This window comes from Phascolarctos cinereus, unplaced genomic scaffold (genome assembly GCF_003287225.1).
Source record: "Phascolarctos cinereus isolate Bilbo 61053 unplaced genomic scaffold, phaCin_HiC Scaffold_4;HRSCAF=312, whole genome shotgun sequence".
Lineage (NCBI taxonomy): Eukaryota > Metazoa > Chordata > Mammalia > Diprotodontia > Phascolarctidae > Phascolarctos > Phascolarctos cinereus.
The window spans coordinates 681,672,552-681,693,387 of NW_027555847.1; the positions used below are offsets into that span (position 1 = coordinate 681,672,552).

General features: G+C 40.4%; 1 protein-coding gene across 4 annotated transcripts in view; it reads right to left on the reverse strand.

Moving 5' to 3' along the window:
• ELAVL1 (ELAV like RNA binding protein 1) overlaps positions 1 to 20,836 on the reverse strand; it is a 73,486-nt gene that overhangs the window by 38,759 nt on the left and 13,891 nt on the right. For all 4 annotated transcript variants that reach the window (XM_020978131.2, XM_020978128.2, XM_020978129.2 and 1 more), the window contains one exon: positions 5,471 to 5,654. In XM_020978131.2, the coding sequence (XP_020833790.1) occupies positions 5,471 to 5,642 (172 nt within the window). In that variant the 5' untranslated portion in view covers positions 5,643 to 5,654. The remainder of the gene's footprint in view (positions 1 to 5,470; positions 5,655 to 20,836) is intronic.

Consider the following 20,836-nt stretch of genomic DNA (forward strand, 5'->3'; position numbering starts at 1 on the left):
GCCTCTCACGGCGGCTAGGCGGTGCAGTGGATAAGAGTGCCGGGCTTGGAGTTAGAAGACTCCTCCTCCTGACTTCAAATCTGGCTTAGTAGCTGGGTGACCCTGGGCAAGTCACTTCACCCTGTTTGCCTCAGTTTCCCCATCTGTAAAATGAGCCGGAGAAGGAACTGGCAAACCACTCCATTATCTTTGCCGAGAAAATCCCTAATGGAGTAACAAGAGTCAGACAGGACTGAAAACGACTGAATGATAACGACATTTAGGCCGATATTTAAAGAAACACATAAATGTAAACACAACTAGAACTAAGCCTACATTCAGTTTTGGGGTTGTTGGGGTTTTTTGCTATATATTCAGGCCACATTCTTCTCATTCCCCTGAGGCTCCGCTTGCCCAACCAACAGACACGGCTCAAAACTTCCTAGTGTTCCCAGAAGCAACAGAAACAATGGCCAAAAGCAAGTCAGAGGAGCTGGATTCAAATCTAACCTCTGTCACTTATTACCCATGTGACCCTGAGCAAGTCACTTGACCTTCATGGGCCTGTTTCTTCAACTATAAATGCAAAGTGGGGCAGCTAGGTGGCACAGTAGATGGAGCTCCGGCCTTGGAATCAAAAGAACCTGAGTTCAAATCTGGCCTCAGATACTTGAAACTTACTAGTTTTGTGACGCTGGGCAAGTCACTTAACCCCAACTGCCTCACCGCAAAGAGTTGGACCAGATGGCCTAAAGTCTGTTCCAGCTACAGAGCACAATCCTGTGGCCCCTTCTGAAGCCCATTCTACTTTTCAATAGCTCTAACTGTTAGCCAGTTTTTCCTGATATCAAGCCTAAATTTGGATATTTGCGACTTGTGCTCCCTGTTATTGGTTGTTTTCAGGGGCTAAATTGATCCCTAGGTCTCATGTCCACAAAGTCCAGTCTTCTGGGTTCCTTCAACAGAACTTCATGTGTGATGGACACAAATCACTCCTCCGCCCTGGCTGTCTTGTCCTCCCCTAGACGCTTCTCAGTGACAAATGTACCACCCCAAATGGAACACGATACCCAGACGTAGTGTGACCAGGGCAGAAGACCGAGGGACCACCACCCTGCTCTTCGTAAGATTACAAATTTAGGGTGGGAAGGGACCTGACTAGAAGCCGCGCCTCTCTTCTGTGGCTCAAGATTGTGTCCATTAGCTTTTCTGACTGCTACACCATACAGCTAACTCATAGTGCGATCCACTAAAACCCCCAGCTCTTTTTCAGACAAACTACTGTGACTCCCATTTTATTTTTATGAAGTTTGGCTTTTTTAGCTCAAGTGTAAGACTGTACATTTATCCTTCCTGAACGTCGTTGAATTCGATTAAGCCCAATGTTCTAGCCAATTAAGTTTTTCTGGATTCTGACTTTGTTATCCCAGATGTTGGCTAATCCAGCCAAGCTTTCTGTCACCTGAATATCTGATAATTATGTCATTTGTACCTTTATCCAGGTCACTGACACAAATGTTCAACAGTGCAGGGCCCAGTACAGATCCTGGTAGCACTCCCCTGAAGACCTCTTGCTGAGCAGATATGGAACCATTAATGACTATTCAGAGTCCAGCCATTCAATACATTCTGAATCTGTCTCATTGTGCTGTCTACTCTGTATCTCTTCATCTTTCCCCACAAAGATGGTGTAGCTAAAATCTAGGTTAACTAGATTGACAATGAAATTTAAACTAGATTTAACCAAAACATTCCCTTGATTTATCAGTTTAGTAACCCTATCAAAAAGGCCATAAAGCTAGCCTGGCATGACTTGTTCTCCATAAACCTATGCTGCTTCTTTGTAATCATCACTTCCTTTTCTGCACATTCACCATTCATCTCTTTAATGCTCCATGCTAGAATTATCCCAAAAATAAAAGTCAACCTCAGTTGCCAGACTTTGCAGACTGTGTTCTCTTCCCTTCTCCAGTTCTGCCTTCTCTCTCCTATTCTCCAGGATCTTTCACTTAACAATCACAATGGCCAGTTCTTCCAGTACCCAAGGATGTGATTCATCTGGGTCAAGTGACTAGAATTCACTCAGGGCAGCCAGAAGCACTCTTACTATCTCTTCAATTATCTTAGGCTTCACCCCTTGGTTAGCCAGTTGGAGTCTTTCATTCTCATTACAAAGAACATTCTCCATACAAGAGAAAACAGAAATAAAACACTAAGTGCACAGCTTGGACTTTCTGTTGGGCACTATCCCAATCACCCTCAGCCAGGGAGCTACTTCTTTCTCCAATACAGCTTCCTCAGGTGGCTTCTCTGGTCTCAGCTTACTTTCCCATGCAGTACTCCTGATATTACTACGGGACTATCCAAAACTCACAGCCACCCTCTGATTCTTGATCTTGCTTCCATTCTTTTTACACATTTTTTTTTAAAGTGAGGCAACTGGGATTAAGTGACTTGCCCAAGGTCACACTGTTAGTAAGTGTTAAGTGTCTGAGGATGGATTTGAACTCAGGTCCTCCCGACTTCAGGGCCGGTGTTTTCTCCACTGCGCCACCTAGCTGCCCCTACACATATTTTAAAAACCAAAGTGTGCTGGTGATATCCCTGTGCATCCATCCACATCACCCCCTTTAGATGACTTCCATTTTCCCTCAATGTAATCTGTGTCTTCCCTTTGGATCTTTAGGAGTTTCCCATTACTCTGGGACTGGCTTTCCCTGTAGAATGAGAAATGCCATGGGATCCTGCCTGGCATGTCTTTGAATCTTGAGATCTGATTTCCCCAAATCTAAGACATATGTCAGGTAATACTCAACTTCCTTCTTCTTTTCTACCACCAACTTTAGGAGGGAGCCATCACTTTCAGGCAAAGTCCCCACCATTTCTAATCCCAGCCACCAGGTCTTCTCTGTTACTAGGAACTGGATCCAGAAACAATTCTCCCCTCGTTGATTCCTCAGCTTTGTGAAGGATGAAATTATGTGAATATGTCAGTAAATATTTATCAAGCACCTACTATGTCAGGCACTATGCTAAGCACTGGAGAGACAAAGAAAAGCAAAAGATCGTCCCTGCCCTCGAGGAGCTCCCAGTCTAACGGGAGAGGTGGGCAGAATACATCAATTATCACCAAGGCAGAGCAAGAAGCTACAGGCTGTTCCACTTTTGGCAAAGAATGCTTTAGGAGACAACGAGGTAAAGGAAACACCAATCATACCTCATGATGTCTCCGTGCCAGGATTCAGATCTGTTTCCCAAACTACCTTTTCCCTTCTTTGTCCAGATAGTCTGTAGGATACGCTTCAGTGTAGAATGCTTCTGCTTCTATTCTATTATTCAACCAAATGTTGTCTACCATGATTTCCCCCTCCAGTTCCTGGATTTCCTCATATGAACATACCTTTTTAGTATAAAATAGTATTGCACCTATCCTTTTTACCTATCCGGTTTCTTCTGAATAAGCTACTTAATGGGTTGGTTGATTACTGTCCTTTGTGAACAAAACACATCACTGTGCTGGGGTCAGTGTGCAGTACGTCCAGCAGCGGCTGATCAGAAACAATACAAGCTTGGAAATCTCCACTGTGGTCAGGCTCAAATAGCTCATATGAAGCTATTCAATTTGACCCAGCCAGAGCCATAATACAGTTATATATCTCACCCCACTAAGTCTCAGTGATATTCATGAAGTTAAATTTGCCTCTCCAAACCAGGACCACTGGTTTTCATACTTGTTGCCAAAATTTGGGGCATTAGTGAGGAAATATACGAGGCTAGGGATCTGATGACTTACTTCTTTCTTAGATTTTTTTCTTCTCCTATGAAGTTCTGGGTGTCTCTTCCTTTTTCTTTTGTTGTGGCTACTCTCTGCAGTATTCAGCTCAGGGAACATCCATAGGCAATTTTCTTCTTTCCTCATCCTTTTTTATTTTAAAGCCTTGGTTTTTTTAAAAGAATTTTTATTTTCAGTTCCAAATTATCTCCCTCCTTCCACTCCTCCCCCACCCACTGAGAAGGAAAGAAATAGGATACCCATTACACGTAAGAAGTCATGTTAAAACCCTTTTGATTAGATTTACTAGAGACGTAACTAACAAGTCACTTAACCAAGGCCCAGAGAGGTCTCCTCAACTCTAAAATGAGAGGGTTTAACTTAACCTATAAGATCCCTCCTTCCAGCTTTAAATCTACAGTCCTGTGATCCATATATAAGACTGGTAAGCCTGGGCCAGGCACCTTTGTAAACTCGTGCCCCAAGGTAAGAGTCTTCCCACTTGTATATTCCAAGTTACTATCTATTTCACTACCTGAGTCTCTCTTCTATTGCTCCTCCTTGCCACACTCTCAAGGCTGTAAAGGACTTCAAGGGATGAGTGTTATAAGGGAACATCCAAGAGCTCTCCCTATCACAAAGAATTTTATGCTTTTCCTCAAAACCTGGGCTTTACTTTCTACCTAAAGACAAAAGACCTTAGAGATGTTGCTCACAGCTGCAGAGATGGCTCTATGAAGCATGAAAGCAGCCAGGGAAGGGAGGAAGGACATGAGAATAATACGGTTTCCAAGCCTTTGTAACCGAATTAGGACTTGCATTGGTCATAGAGCAAGTAAAGTGGAAGAAGGAAGGCAAATACTCTCTTCCTTAGCTAAAGAAAGTCTAAAGTTCTAAGCTCCTACAGACACATTGACATTTTACAAAAATGCCTAAATTTTATTTGTTGCTTTATTCTAAGTTCTGCAGATTCACCTCTACTGATAAACCAAGCACTCTGCTTCCAAAAGAGGGCATTGGTAGGGAACACTTCTTTTCAGTGTATGACTTTTTTTTCTTTTCAAAAGATGGCCCTATATTCAAGGGGGAATCCATCAGTAAACCAACAGATCCAATGTTTTCAGTCTATGTTTAATATACCCCTGGTTTCCCACCAGCCACAACCTTCCTAGGAATATGTGCATATTTCCAGTTTGCTCTGGGGCTTGAATCTGGGACTAGAAATCACCCAAAGTAACCATGTTCAGGGTGCTGTCATTTTCTCAACTCACAGAGGACACTAAAACTTCCCATATGAACTTTCTTCCAAAAGAACAGAGAAGGAAGCAAGATATATCTTAGAAATTGTAGTCTTCTCTACTCATCTATTCCTTGTCTGACCCTGGCATCCTTGTTTTATCCATTTTCTCCCTCCTTATAGCTTGAGAAACCCTTTTAAAATTCTGATACCCTTATTTTTGCTCCACATTCCACACTCTTTCTTTATGCAGGATTACATGAGTTTGTCAATTTCCCAATGATTTAACAGAAGTCAATTGGAAATAGAATTTGCTATTAAAATGATTTCACTTTATAACCAACATTCAGCAATGAGCCTACTTTGTACACGGAGGCAGAATGGAAAGTATATACAAGGAAGCCATTCAAAATCTCTCTAATGGGAACTGCTTAGTATGACTAATACAAATATTTTTTTCACAAAAATGCCTAATTTTTTACCTGCTACTTTATCACGAATAAGTTTTGCAGATTCAACTTCACCAATACTGCTAAACAAACTTCGTAATTCATCCTGTGTCATGTTCTGAGGGAGGTAGTTGACAATTAAATTCGTTCTACCGATATCATCCCTGCAATCTTCAGCCATGTGATCTTCATAACCATTAGACATTTTATAAAATATCTGCAAAGAAAAAAAAAAGTTAAATAAGTTCCATGTATTCACATCGTAGTACATTAACTTGTACATTTTCACTTAGAAACATTCAAAACCATAAATCCAACACTCCCTTCTAAGAGAGATCCTCCATGAAATTTAAAAACCCTTCCAACACCAAGCATTCTGAGAAGAAATATGGAACATCTCTTGAGAACTTTCCCTATTTTTTCCTCTTCTCCAAATTGCTGTTGTTGCCTCAGGCTAAAAATGTCAGTAGCTAGATAATATTTATAAAAGAAGTCATATTGCCATGTACGCAGCCCCAAATCTTATCTATCACACATACCCCTGTACTATCCTTCCAGAGGATAATCATTATACTCAATTGTAACATTTCTGGCAAGAAGTTCTTCTCTCCCTTCATTCTCAGAAGTCTGTGTGAAGATGCACCAATCTTGAATGACGAAACTGTTCCTAAAATCAATGGACTCTACTTGTTTTGTCAGTTGGCTGCACATATTTTTACATTCTTCCCAATCAAAAGTAATCTAAGAGGGGCAGCTAGGAGGCTTAGTGGATAGAGGACCAGCCCTGGAGTCAGGAGGACCTGAGTTCAAATCCAGACTCAGATACTTAATAGCTGTGTGACATTGGGCAAATCACTCAACCCTGATGGGAAGGAAGGTAAGTAAACCTAAGGAGTCTGAATGTTATCAGCCCAATTCTCTTTATTTACTTATTTAATCTGTGTGTGTGTGTTGTTGTTGTTGTTGTTGTTGTTGTTTTGCTAGGCAAGGGGGTTATGTGATTTGCCCAAGGTCACACAGCTAGTAAATGCCAAGTGTCTGAGGCCGAATTTGAACTCAGGTCCTCCTGACTCCAGGGCCAATGCTCTATTTATCGCACCACCTAGCTGCCCCTACCCATCCTATTTTAGATTGATTTAAAAGGATAGCTTAATACACACTGAATGACAGAACTGGGATTTCAAGTACTTCAATAGGCTGAAACCATAATCATAACAAAACCATACAGAAGAATCCACAAGGGGAAATAATGTAAAATCAGCCTGGAAATATAGGCTGAATGGAATTGTGAAAACTAAAAAGAAGAAATTGAACATGAATAAAAATAAAGCCACTCATTTACATAAAAAAGAAAATCAAGCATAAAAGTATAGAATGGTAGAGACTCACTCTGACAAAAACTCATGCTGAGAAAGACCTGGGATTTTAGTTGTGTAGAAAGTCAATTTAGAAAGAGGTAGAGGCGTCTCAAGTAGTATTTAATGGAAAGCCCTTGTGCTGTTTAATACTCTTAATCAATTGCTTTGATAAATATATAGATGGCATATTTATAGTCAAGATGGAGTAAGACCTTGATAGGTGACAATGATGTGCCAAAATCCAAGAAGATGACATTTTGAAAAAATGTAAAGTTTTGTACTGGGTTCAAAAATATCAACTTCACAAGTGGCAGAGGAATTGCTAGATAGCAGTTTGTTTAAAAAAGATACGGGGGTTTTAGCTGCTAAACTACAAAATAAGTATAAGGCCATACTATGTTATGGCAGCAAAAAAGCTGATACATCAAGGGCTTAGACTACTTTAAGAGAGATATACTGTCCACATGACAGTTCTTCTGTTCTCAGTCCTGATTAGTCTACATTTGGAGAATAGTATTTAATTCTGGAAATCACATTTTAGGAAAGGCCCTGAGAAGCTGAACTGTCCAAAGGCTGGTGGTGACCAGGATGATGAAGTGTCAAATTCATTCAGCATTTATCAAGCACCCTACTATGTACTAGGCCCTGGAAAGACAAAGACCTACATTCCCTGCTCTTAAGGAACTTACATCCTATTTGGGAGAAACAGCATGTACAGTAAACACAACAAATACACAAAGTAAATAAAACAAATTCTTGTGGGAGTAGTGGAGGGTGGGGGGAGAAACTGGGAAGAACAGCAAAAGCTTAATGTAAGGGAAGGCACTGAGCTAAAGATCCTGAGAGGTAGAGGTCAGGGGGGACAGGCTGCACAAAGGCAGAGGGGCAAGAAAGGGTATGCTAAAACCAGCTGGGCTAGAATATAGACTGCATATACAGAAGAATGTGAAATCACTCTGGAAAATGGGCTAGAGCCAAACTGTGATATGCATTTTATCCACTGAAGTTTCTTGAGCAGGGAAAGGACAGGATCTCAGGAGATCAATTTGGCAGCTATGTCAAGGATGGATTAGAGGGGAGAGATTGGAGGCAAAAAGACCAATTAGGAGGCTACTGTAGTGGCCTAGGAGAGAAGTGATAAAGACTTCAATTAAGGTGGCAACAATGTAAGTGGAAAGAAGGGGATGATATGGGAAATGCGAGCCTAGAATTGAAAAGATTTGATCATTGTGATTAGATATAGAGGATGATGCAGACGCAAAAGTTGAAGATGATTCTCAGGCTGCCTATTTGAGAGTCCTCAACAGAAACAGGGAAGTTAGGAACAGGGGTAGGTTTTCAGGATAAGATAATAATTTCTGTTTTGGACATGATAACTTTGAAATTCCTAGAGGAAGTTCAGTTGCAGTTCCTCAATAAGCAGTTAGTGATGTAGGATTAAAGCTAAGGGGACATTAGGGCTAGACACATAAATCTGAGAGTCATCTGCCTAGAGATTATAAAGTAAACTTATAAAGGTTGATGAGATCACCATAGAGGGGTGAGGTAGAGAAAGAAGAGGGACTGAACAGAGCTTTAGAGGATGTCCATCATTAGGGAACAGGAGAAAATGATGATGCAGCAAGGGAGACTAAGGCCAGACACAAAAGAAGAGTACCAGAACAAAGCAGTGTCACAAAAACTCAACAATAACAGAATGCCCAGGAAGATGGAGTGATTAACAATGTCAAATGCAGAAAGTGTAAGAAAAATGAGGACTGAGACGCCTCACGTCTACTGAATAAAATCCAAACTTTTTTAATCCAAGCAACCAAGTGGCTAAAAATTGGAAGTAGAGAGGATGGCCATCAATTAGGGAATGCTTAAACAAGCTGCTGTATATGATTGTAATGGAATATTATTGTGCTATAAGAAGTAATAAGCAGGATGATTTCAGAAAAACCTGGAAAGACTTACATGAACTGATGTAAAGGGAGCAGAACCAGAACGCTGTACACTGTAATAGCAATACTGTAAAATGGAGAATTGTGAATGAAAACTATTCTCAGCAATACAACGATCCCAAGGACGCATGATGAAACATGCTCCCCAACTCCTAACAAAGGACTAATATTGTCTGAATACTGGCTAAAGCATACTATTTTTCTTTCTTTCTCAAGTCTTCTCATATGAAATGACTAATATGGAAATGTTTTACAATTGTACGTGTATAACCTGTATCAGATTGATTGCCATCTGGGGGGGGGAATAGAATTTGGAACTCAAAACTTAAAAACAAAAGTTAAGAATTGTTTTAACACAGAATTGGGGAAAAGAATAAAATATTATTTTTTTAAAATGCCTAGCATCCACAGACCTCAACAATCTGGCTCTGACTTACCTTTCAAGCCCTTTCATGAACTTTATATCCCAACAATGGAAAATCTGCTCCCTAAACTCATCCTGCCCTCCTCTGCCCCCATATCTTTGCTCATGCCACTTTATGTCTGAGTTACACATTTGTCCATCTCTCATCCTTGTCCCCTCCCCCACCAACTTTCCCCATCCTTTCTGGGCAATTCTGAGCATTCTTGAATGTCTAACTCAGGTACTATCTTCTTCATGAAGCAGTCTCCCTTCATCTCAAGTAGAAGAGAGTTTCTATTTCAATTCTTTAAAGAATACTCAACACATTGCAATTTGTAATGCAGTTATTTGTGTCTCAGTCATATCTATCTTATTAGATTACTATTCTATTCATCTTAAACCTCAGCAGTGTCTTGAACACAGACAGTGCTTAATAAACTAAAGAATAAGCTCCTCAAGAGCAAAAACCCTATGTTCTATTTCTTTATATTCTTCCAAAGACCTAGTTTATTTAATGAAGGCATAGATTCATACCCCTAGAGGAAAGGAAGAGAGGAAGAATAATAGGAGATAACTATTAGAAAAAAGAAGAAATAAGAGGCAGCTAGGTGGCGCAGTGGATAGAGCACTGGCCCTGGAGTCAGGAGGACCCGAGTTCAAATCCAGCCTCAGACACCTGACTCTTACTAGCTGTGTGACTCTGGGCAAGTCACTTAACCCCACTGCCTAGCAAAAAAAAAAAAAAAAGGAAAAAAGAAGAAATATCTTGCCTTCTTAATGGGCAAGTGAATGAGTAGAAGGAGGAAGAGGGTGTAGAACTGAAAACAAAATAAAACTGAATTTTAAAAAACAAAAACTTTTTAAAAAAAGAAAAAATATGACACTGGGCCTTCATTCGTACTCTGGGGCAGCTGTCAAGAGGTGGCCAAACCTGACCCTTGAATTGTTTTAAGGCCATAATTTGTCTGTGAACCAAAGAAGTCCATCACAAAATACCTTCAGGCCATCTTCACTTAAGTATGTGCTGGGTCATAACCAATTCAACCTGTTCCTTCCCCTCCTTCCCTACTTCCAGCCTGGCAAAAAGTGACTGGCATTCCCCATTCCTCTTTATGGTACTACCATTTTTTCAGTCAAAACACCAGTCAAGAAATATATTTCATCTTCTCCATCTATTCCATCCAATCTATTCAATCTCTCAATAAATACTTAGGCTCAGCAAATAAGTAATGCACACTGATTAGAAATTATTCCCATCTATTCATTAAAGCACTTCAGAGATTCACTAGGACAGAAATCTCAGGACCTCTTTCTTCCTGACCCTGACAAAAGTGTGACTTAAGACAATTTAGACTAAACAATTCAGCAAGTTTATTAAGTACCTAGTTAGGTACAAGGTAGTGTCTAAGGCATTCAAGATACAAGAAGAAAAATGAAAATAAGCACTCCCTTCAAGCAATCATTCAGAAAACTTTTACTTACTAAGTACCTACCACATAGCAGGCAAGAAATTCACACTCAGAGGGAAAACAACATGCACTCAGATGGGTAAATATAAAACATTTACAAATTAAATTCAGAGTTAATTGGGGAGACTGACAACTGGAGAAGAAAGGAAAGGCCCCTTTAATGGAGTAAGAGCTTCCAAGAAGGAAGATGAGCCATTCCAGGGATAGGGGATAACCAATGCAAAGTAAAAAAACATAGGGATAGAATATCATATATGAGGAATAGCAAGTAGTGTTTAGCTAGAATGCAGAATACCCTTACGGAGAGTAATATGAAATCAGCTTAGAAAGAGATTGGAGTCAGACTGATGTCTACCTAACTACCCACCTAGAGCCAATCATCGTGTTGTTACATTACAATTTATATAAGGAACTTGCCATGTCCTAGTAAGTTTGGTATCCTACAGTGACAGCCCAGTCCATTACAGGTGCTTCCAGATTCCCCACTCAGCAGAGCTCCAGAGCCACCAGGGCTCCACTGTCTCTGGCACCAGGCTGGGAACTTCCGCTGCATGCTCTGGTTTATATATTTCTGTGCAGATTTCTTGTTCCTCTTAATTTGGAAACCCAGGAAGGAGCCAAGTTTGTCCTGAGTCTGGATATGGAAGTAGATGACATAAGAGATCAAGCCTTTCCCCAGTACTTGGGCAGAAAGCCTATCTATCATCCACAACTTGCCTGTCTGGTCCATGAGGACCCAGAAGACCAGGGCTGTATCTAGCCCTAGCAGGCTATAGGCAGGGAAATGTTGAATGCAAGGCTCAGTGAACCTCTCCTTCCTCCTGAAACTCCAGAGCCTGCTTATTAACGAGATATGGGTGATGTGCTTCGGAGCACATGTTAAATATCTGACTCATTCACAATTAGTTGGGAGGGTGCAAATCTATTTAGTGTTTTAGAAATCAAATAAATTCTATGGTTTGTCATTTTGACCTAGACTGATTTTTCATCTATAATGTTTATTACTGTGTTTGGGCCAGATGATAAACTTTGTTACTGCAGGCTTCCATTTGATGACATATCAATGATGTATTTGATAACCTGATGAGTTTTTGACAATTTTGGAGATTCTTCAAATAAATTTAGTAGGTCTTGGTACAGGGATCTAGGTTGTTTGTCACTGTTATTCTGCTCTTAAAGTCTGAGGATGATAGTTTTAGAATCTGGCCAAGTGTCCATCAATACCTCTGGCTTAAATGGATTCCTGTGGTTAATGAGAAGACTGCCATAAAGCTGAGAAATTATCATCTGGCCTCCGCCTGAGAATCTCCAATGAGGGGGTCCCACCATTCCCTAAAACAGCTCATTTCGTGTCTGAATAGCTCTAATTACTATGAAATAGAATGTGCTCTTTGAGCACAGTGACTATCTCATATCTATACTTACAGGCCCAGCACCTAGCACAGTACTTGGAACAGAGTGAATGCTAAATAAATGCTCATTTGTTGATTCAAGTTTTCCTTCTATCAGACTTTGCCTCATGCTTTACTGAGAAAACAGAGGTCACCTGCAAGGAGCTCTGTCTTATCCCATTCTCTACAACCTTACAATATTTAGTTATCATCCCTTACTTGTTCCTCCTCTATTCCAGTCTCTGATTCAGAGGAAGCCTTTCTCTTCACAACTGCTTTACCCTTAATCCTATGCCCCCTGTCTTCTCTAGTGGATTGAGTCCTCAATCATCCCCTTTCTCTAATTTCTCTTTATCTAATGATTCTGTCCTACTGCCTTCCTTGGACTCAGATTGTTAAGGACTTTAAATACCAAATAGAAGAGACTGCATTTTATCCTAGAGGCCACAAGAAGCCACTAATGCTTCCTGGGCAAGGAAGTGACATGATCAGACCTGTGCTTTAGGAAAACTATTTCGGCAATAGTATGCAGGGAGACCAATTAGAAGGCTATTAAAATAGTCCAGGCAAGAGAGTAATTAAGGACCTGAACTAGGGTAATGTTCGTGTGGGTGAGTAGAGAGAAGGGAATGGGTGTGAGTGATGTTGTGGAGAGAGAGAATTGTAGAGAGAACCGCCAAGACTTGGCAATTAAGTGAATATGAGGAGTGAGAAAGGCGGATGAGTTTAATATAACTCTGAAGCTATGAATCTGAGAAACCGGAAGAACGGTGATGCCTTATGACAGAAATAGAGAAGTTGGGAAGAGAAATGGGTTTTAGGAAAGAGAATGAGTTCCATTTTATTCATATTGAGTTTGAAATGTCTATGGGGATCCAGGTGCAGATATTCAGCAGAACTCAGTAGAGAGATTAGGACTGGTTATGTAGTTTTGGAAGAAATCTTCATAGTGATAACTGAACCCACAGGGAATGATGAGACAAGATCACCATAAGGGCTCAGAACTAAACTCTCAAGTAAGCCCATGGTTGGGGACAGGAGAAGACAGAGGATGATCCAGCAATGAGACTAAGAAACAGTAGTCAGACAAAGAAGGAAGAGAAGCAGTAGAAAACAGTATATGAAACACCAAGGAAGAGAAGTATCTAAGAAGAGTATATGGTCAAATGCTACAGAGTTCAAGAACCTGAGAACTTGGAAAAGGACAATGGATTTAGCGATCTAATTTAAGACTCCTAGGCTGTGAGATCTGAAAGTCCTTAGAGATCGTCAGGTGCAATCTCCTTACTTTAGCAGTTATCAGCTGAGGACAGGCAGGGATGTGTAGTGGAGAGAGAAGCACGCTCCAATAAGGAAGACCTAAGTACCAGTTCTGCCTGACACATGCTAGCTGGGCAAGTCCTTTAACTTCTCAATTCTCCAAGCAACTTTCTAAGATTCTAAATTACATAAAAACGGCTAGTCTGTTTTGGTAGGGGGATTTCATCACAAAGAGGTCCTCACTCTAATGAAACCACATATCCAAACTCTCCTATTCCTATGTCCGAAAAGGAAAAAGACAAAAAACAACCTAGAAAGGGAAAGTAACTTTCCCAAGGTCATACAGCAAACTGTGGTAAAAGCTAAAAAGCTTCAATCAAACCCAGGTCTTCAGACCCAGAACTAAGTGTTCTTTCCCCTAGACGATGGTACTAATAGATGAGTAATAATGATAATAATAACAGGGCACTTATAGAATACCTACTATGTGCCAGGCACAATGCAAAGGGCTTTACAATTACCTCATTTGAGCCGCACAACAACTGAGGGAGGGTAGGTACTGTTACTATCCCCATTTCACAGTCGAGGAAAACTAAGGCAAACACAGGTGAAGTGACTTGCCCAGGGTCCCATCGCTAACATATGCCTGAATGTGGATTTGATCTCAGGTCTTCCCAACTCCAGGGCTAGTATTCTATCCATTGAGCCCCCTAACTACCACAGATCACTTAAGGAAATATGCAAAAATTCTAAAAGAATAAACTGTTCTCTTGGGCATAGTGATAAGGCATAAGAGAGGAAGTTTGGCATAGTAGACACTGTGCAGGGCTTAGTTATGAAGATCTGGGTTCAAATGCTTCCTCTGACTTAACAGGTAAGAGAACCTGAGCAAGTCACTTAACCGCTATGTGCCCAAGGCAATTTCCTAGGACTTCTACTAAATCACAGATGGTTGGTTGTTTGAGGGAGTTCCCCAAAGGAGTACCTCACCATGACAAAATACTTTATATGACACAAAAGAGAAAGCACAAGCTAGAATTCTTCCTCCGAAAAATAAAGTCAATATTAATAATGCCCTTACTCACAAAGAGGACCTGTTCAGAGCTTTACTGTGAGCATCACTAATTTCTCTCAGATCCTTGGCCTTGCTGGAAGATATCATTCCATTATAATACTAAGAGTAGGTCCATGCCAGGATACAGACTATGTAATACACACAGACTTGCAAAATTCAAACACATTCTCTCTCACTAACAGGCAGTAATAATTAGGAAACCTCAGTTCAAACATTTAATTAACAGAAATGTAAATTATTTTCCTACCTAGGAAATTACTTTACAAAAAGCTCCAGTGAAGATTATAACAAAAGAATTTCTAATATTTTGGAGAACCACTATGAAAGAATGTGCTGGAAACTGATTCAGAATGAGAAGAAATCCTGAAGAAGCTCCCAGCTAATTAAAATAGCCCCAGCTGTGGAGCTCATCAGATCCACCTCTTAGCCAAAGATGTCACTGTTAGTGCTACAGAAAGAAAGGCTGATATTGTCTAAACTGCAATGTTTCCAACAAACACATTTCAGCTCTGAAAAAAACAGGAAGAAATGAACCAATTCTCCCACAAGTCTTTCAACAGAACTCAGTAAAGGAATATTTGGAAGATTATCAAGGACTGTTCTAAAGGTCATTTGGGAATAAAACCGTGTCAAAGTAAATGGGCATGTCATAAAAAAGTTCCCCAATATTAGGCTTAACGAGTATATGCTGACTACTTCCACAGCTTGAGTAAAATGCAAGCAAAATTAATTTCACTAGTGATGTTGCAAAGAAATCATCTTCCAGATATCCATTTACAAAGTGATTATTTGGAATCTAGACCAAATATTACTTAGTGATATAATGTGATTAAAGTTCCATCTGGTTCAAGAAATTCTATTTAACCCATCAGGCATTTGTTAAGTCCCTCAATTTCAGGCTTTGCTCAGGGTCTGAAGATAAAGAATATTTGAACAAATACCATTATAAAGTCTGGTTTGATTCACTAAGGCTATTTCCATTATTTCCATGTCCCATGGAGGTGGGAGGGTGTATGTGTGTAAATCCTATATAACAACTGGTAACAGGCTTCTAGAAGAAGTCTGGACTAAAGTTAGACCTCGAAATAACAATAACTGATGGAGGAAAGAGTTAGGATTTGGTGTCAGACAAAGTTTGCAGTTCTTGACTCCTCACTCCTACTCCTCCAACATATGCACTCAGTTGCCAAATTTGGTTATTCCTGTCTACAATCTACATTATCTCTCATGGCTTTCTCCTTTTCTACACTTACACAACCACCCTTCTATTTCAAGCCCTCAGCACTTTTCACCTCCAGTACTTCTTAAACTGTGGGTCAAGACTCACGACCCACAGTTTAAGAAGTACTGAAGGGGGGGGCAGCTAGGCGGCACAGTGGATAGAGCACTGGCCCTGGAGTCAGGAGGACCTGAGTTCAAATCCAGCCTCAGACACATAATACTCATTAGCTGCGCGACTCTGGGCAAGTCACTTAACCTTAATTGCCTCAAAAAAATTTTTAAAAGTGCTAAAGGGGCTGAGTGGAAAAAAGTTTAAGAAGCCCTGGGTCCTAGACTAAGGTAACCTCCTCCTAATTAGTCTCATTGCCTCAAGTTTCTCCTCATTTCAATCCATCCTGCACACAGCTGCCAAACTGATTTTCCTAAAGTACAAATCTGACCAGTAACAACCATATTCAGTAACCTATCCTACAGGATAATATATAAATATATGTTGTTCAGTATTTAAAACCCTTCCCAGTCTGAACCCAACCAAATTTTCTAGACTTCTGCACACTGCTCCCCTCCGTGTACATTATGGTCCAGGCAAACTGGCCTTCTGGATGTCCTGCATACCCAGAACATTACTTCCTGCCTTTTTATTGCCTGTCCTTTGTGCCTAGAAGCCCTAGTTTCCTTCAAGGTCCAACTCAATTGCCACCTTCTATATGAGGCCTCTTCTGATTCCTCCCACCCCCAGCTTTTAACTGCATTCCCTGAAAAAGCACATTATAGTTTGTATATTCCCACATATGTAGATGTTGTCTCCCCCCACTGGACTGTAAACTCATGGAGGACAAAGACTTTTCACCTGGCATTTGCATTACTAGCCCCTGGCAAAATGACTACTGACCACTACTTGACCTCTCTGGGTCTCAGTTTCCTCACCTGTAAAAGGGAGAAGAGATATAGATTAGATAACCTTGAAGTCCTCTTCTAGCTTTAAATGAAATTAATATAGCACTTTAAAGTTTGTAAAGCACTTTATGTACAGGATTGGAGGCTAGGTACCATAGGCAATTAGTATAACCAATTTAAAAATAAGGACACTGAGGTTCAGAGAGGTTGTGACTTACCCTTCATCACAAATTAGTAAATGCAAACATTGAGATGTGAACCTAGATCTTACTGAATCAAAGTACAAAGAATGCTGACTCTGGAGTCAGAGGACCTGGTTTCAGATTTTGCCCTGACACTTACAACTTGGGTGATCTTGGGTCACGCTCCCTAAGCCTTGGTTTCTTCATCTGCAGAACATGGAGGTAAGTAGACAGCCTCTAAAGTCCTTTATAACTAATGATCTACGAAACCACAACCACCCCTTATGCAGCAGAGCAGGTTGAACTGGACAAGCAGAACAGATGACCACCAGGAAGCACCAAGAAGGGCAGCTTTCAAGGGCTGAACAGGAGTAGATGTTCATCTCTCGTGCACTCGACAAATTCAGAGTTAGACTTGAGAGAACTTATGCCTCACTGCAGTGGAAAGACTACCAAACTTAGAGTCAGAAGGCAGGGGTCCAGGTCCCTACTGGTTCTGGCACTAGTTGTGTGGCCATAAGTAAGTCATCCAATGTCTCTGATTGCTCATGTGTAAGAAGAGAAATGATAATCATTTAACTGCCTACCTCACAAAGCTATTGGTGAGGCACACACTGTATAAACTGGCAGTACCACAAGAAGAATAGCGTTGGAAGATCTATACTCCAACTTTACCTGTTTAGTTGTATGACCACACTGTCCTAGTTTCCTTCTATAAAATGAAAGCACTGGATTAAATGATCTCTAAGGTCCCTTCCAACTCAAAATCTATGATCTTATGAACCCTAAGGTTCTAGGCTTAGCAAAATCCTAACTCTAATCTCATAGTGAGATTACTGTCTGCAGGGCTAAAGAGCCCAGAACTGACCGACTCTTCATCCCAGACTTTTCACCAGCTGCCAACGCATATTTTCTTCTAAAGTCTGACACAGATAATCTTTACCAGAAATGGCATTTTAAAAATATTTTACTTAATTTTATTTTAAGTTGTTGATGTTGTTCAATTGTATCTGACTCCTCATGACCCCATGGACCATATCACACCAATGCTGTCCATGGGGTTTTCTTGGCAAAGATACTGGAGTGCTTTGGCATTTCCTTCTCTCAGTAGATTAAGGCAAACAGAGGGTTAAGTGACTTGCCCAGGGTCACACAGCTAGTTAAGTGTCTGAGGTTAGATGTGAACTCAGATCTTCCAGTCTCCAGGTCCAGAGCTCTATCCACTAAGCCACCTTGAATTGGAATTATCTAAATCATCTGTTATAATTCACAAGAAATTAAATGAATAGAATGGTACAGTGGGAAAAGCACTGGACTCTAAATTAAGAAGACTTGGCTTCAAATCACCACATGAACAATTACTAGCTGTGTGACCCTGGTTACACTTAAGCAAGTTACCTTATGAACCTCAGTTTCCTCAAAAATAAAATAGTGATAACAAGGCTTACGCTACCTACCTCAAAGGGTTGTCCTGAGGGAAGTGCCCTGTAATCCTAAAGTACTGTTAATCACCATCACTATTTCCCTACAGGGCCCATTTCTGTTTTCATTTTGGGGAAACAGGATGAGAAAGTAAGAAGATATCACCATATAGTAGAAAAGGCACTGGATTTGTAGTCAGAGGACCCAGGTTTAAATTTTGGCTCTCAGCTTCTTCCTCTACAAAATGAAAAGGGCTGGACTAAGATCAGGGGTTCTTAACCTGCGCTCCGTAGACCCCAAAGTTCCATGGAGAGATTTCAGGGGATCCATGAACTTGAATAGGAAAAAAAAATAACATCTTTATTTCAAAATTACTGGTTTCCTTTGTAATCCTATGCATTTTAGTTTATACACCTGAAAACATTATTCTGAGAAGAGGTCCACAGGTTTCACTAGAATGCCAAAAAGGTCCATGACACAAAATAGGCTTAGAATCCTTATCTCCACTCATACAATGGTCACCCTAAAGCAGGCCCCCCATCACCTCATACCTAGACTACTGAAATAGCCTTCTGGTTGGTCTCCCTACTTCAAGTCTCTCTCCACTCTAATTCATCACTGAGCTGCCAAATTGATCTTCTTGGGCAAGTCTGACCATGTCACTCCCCAATTCAATAAACTCTAGTGGCTCCCTATTATAACCTCCAGAATCAAATATAAAATCCTGTTTGGCTATTAAAGCCCATCACAACCTGGCCCCTTCCTATATTTCTACTCTTCCTACATTTTATTCTCAGCTACATGCTTTACAATCTAGCAACATATGCCTTCTTATGGTTCCTTAAATACAACATTTCCTGACTCTATGCCTTTTAATAGACATTCTCCAAGCCTAGAATGCACTCACTCCTCACCTCTGCCTCCTTGCTTCTCTGGCTTCCTTCAAGACTCAGCTCAAATCCCACCTTCTGCAATTGGCCTTTCCTAGTCCTCTCAGCTGTTAAGTGCCTCCTCTCTGAGATCACCTCCTATCTACACTATATACAGCTTGTATGTACCTAGTCGCTTGCATGTTGTCTTCCTCATTAGAATACGAATTCCTTTGGGGTAGGGACCACATTTTTGCCTGTATGTAAGGCACAGTGCCTTATCCACAGTAAGGGCTTAATAAATGTTTGTTGACTAACTGACTAAATTCCTACACTAGCTGAACTTTTAAGAATCCTATATAAATATAAGGAAACATTTTTATATTATTCAACCTATTCTTCATTAATAGCCTTAAGACATGAACAACCTGACATGGTCATGTGTACTTACCTAAAGGAGAAATGATTTCAGTAAGTACTCTCCCAACTGATATAGATCACAATCCCTTCCCTGTTATACCCCTACCCTGACCCCTCAAGCTTGGTAGACAGTTTTATGAATTGCTATGGTCAAAAATTTTATCACCCTGTAGCCAATTCTCTAGTGATGAGCCCCTTCACACTTAGTAGGCACAAAAGCAGACACCATTCCATATTCAAAGCCCTTCTGGCTTGGCAGCACCAGTCAGAGCTCTTTTTTGCAATAGCAAAGCCTTCTTCAAGAATGTAGGGTCAAGTTCAACCTTAATACGGTGAGCCCTCAGGAAAGGGAGGAATCATCAGTTGCCTTCTCCTTTTTGCAGCTAAATTTCTGAAAAAAGTCACCTAGAATTGGTGCCTCCATGTTTTTCCTCTCATTCTCTTTTTAGCTCTCTTCAATGTGGTTTCTAAATCAGTATTCAAATAAAAATGATCTCTCCAAAGTTACCAATTATCCCTTTTCGAAAAACATTTTGTTTTAATTAACCAAAATCTACCTGCTCACTCTCTCATCCCCACTGAAAACACAAGGAAAACAAAACCCATCACAAACATGTATAGCCAATCAAAACAAACTTCTACGTTGGCTATGTCCAAAAAGAATTTCTCATTCTGCATTAAGCCCTTCACCTCTCTTATCAGAAGGTGGGCAGCATGTTTCCTCATTAGTCCTCTGGAATCCTGGTTGGTCATTATGCTGATAAAGAGTTCAGCACAATAATACTCTATCACATTTATATACCATATTAACCTATTCCCCAATATTTGAGCATCCCCTCATATTCCCATTCTTTGTCACTTCAAAAAGAGCTAAAATTATTTTTGCATACCCTTATTTTCCTTAAGACTGATCCTTAACTTACCCTCTCTCTAAACTCCTTCTGCCCCTTCTTCCTTTTCCCTATTTCTCTGCTGAGTGAAGTATATTTCTGTACTCAAGTGTGTGTGTGTGTGTGTGTGTGTGTGTGTGTGTGTATTCTTCCTTTTTCTGACCAGTTCAGATCAGAGTGAGATTCAAGTGTCAGCACCAACCCCAACTGCTCCTCATAATTTGTACAGATGTCTACTTGCACACCCTGATTATGTTTTTGCTTCCTCCCTCCCCTCCCCCATCATCATGTATTTGGTTCCCCTTTTCCATTATTCTCTTAAGATCATCAAGACATAACAGAACCACCGCCAAGTCTTGTCCAATTGGACTTCCTCTATGACCTCAGATGTTAGGGTTCAGAAGAAACACATTTCTTCATATTTAAATGTAAGCAGTTTATCTTTGTTTCGTTTATTCATGTTTAACTTTTAACGTGTCTCTTCCTTGCTGTGATCAAACTTCATAGTTTCTGCACAGCTCTGGTCTTTTCATCAAGAATGCTTGAAAATCCTATTTCATTACAAATCCATTTCTTCCCCCTTCCTCAGTTTTGCTAGG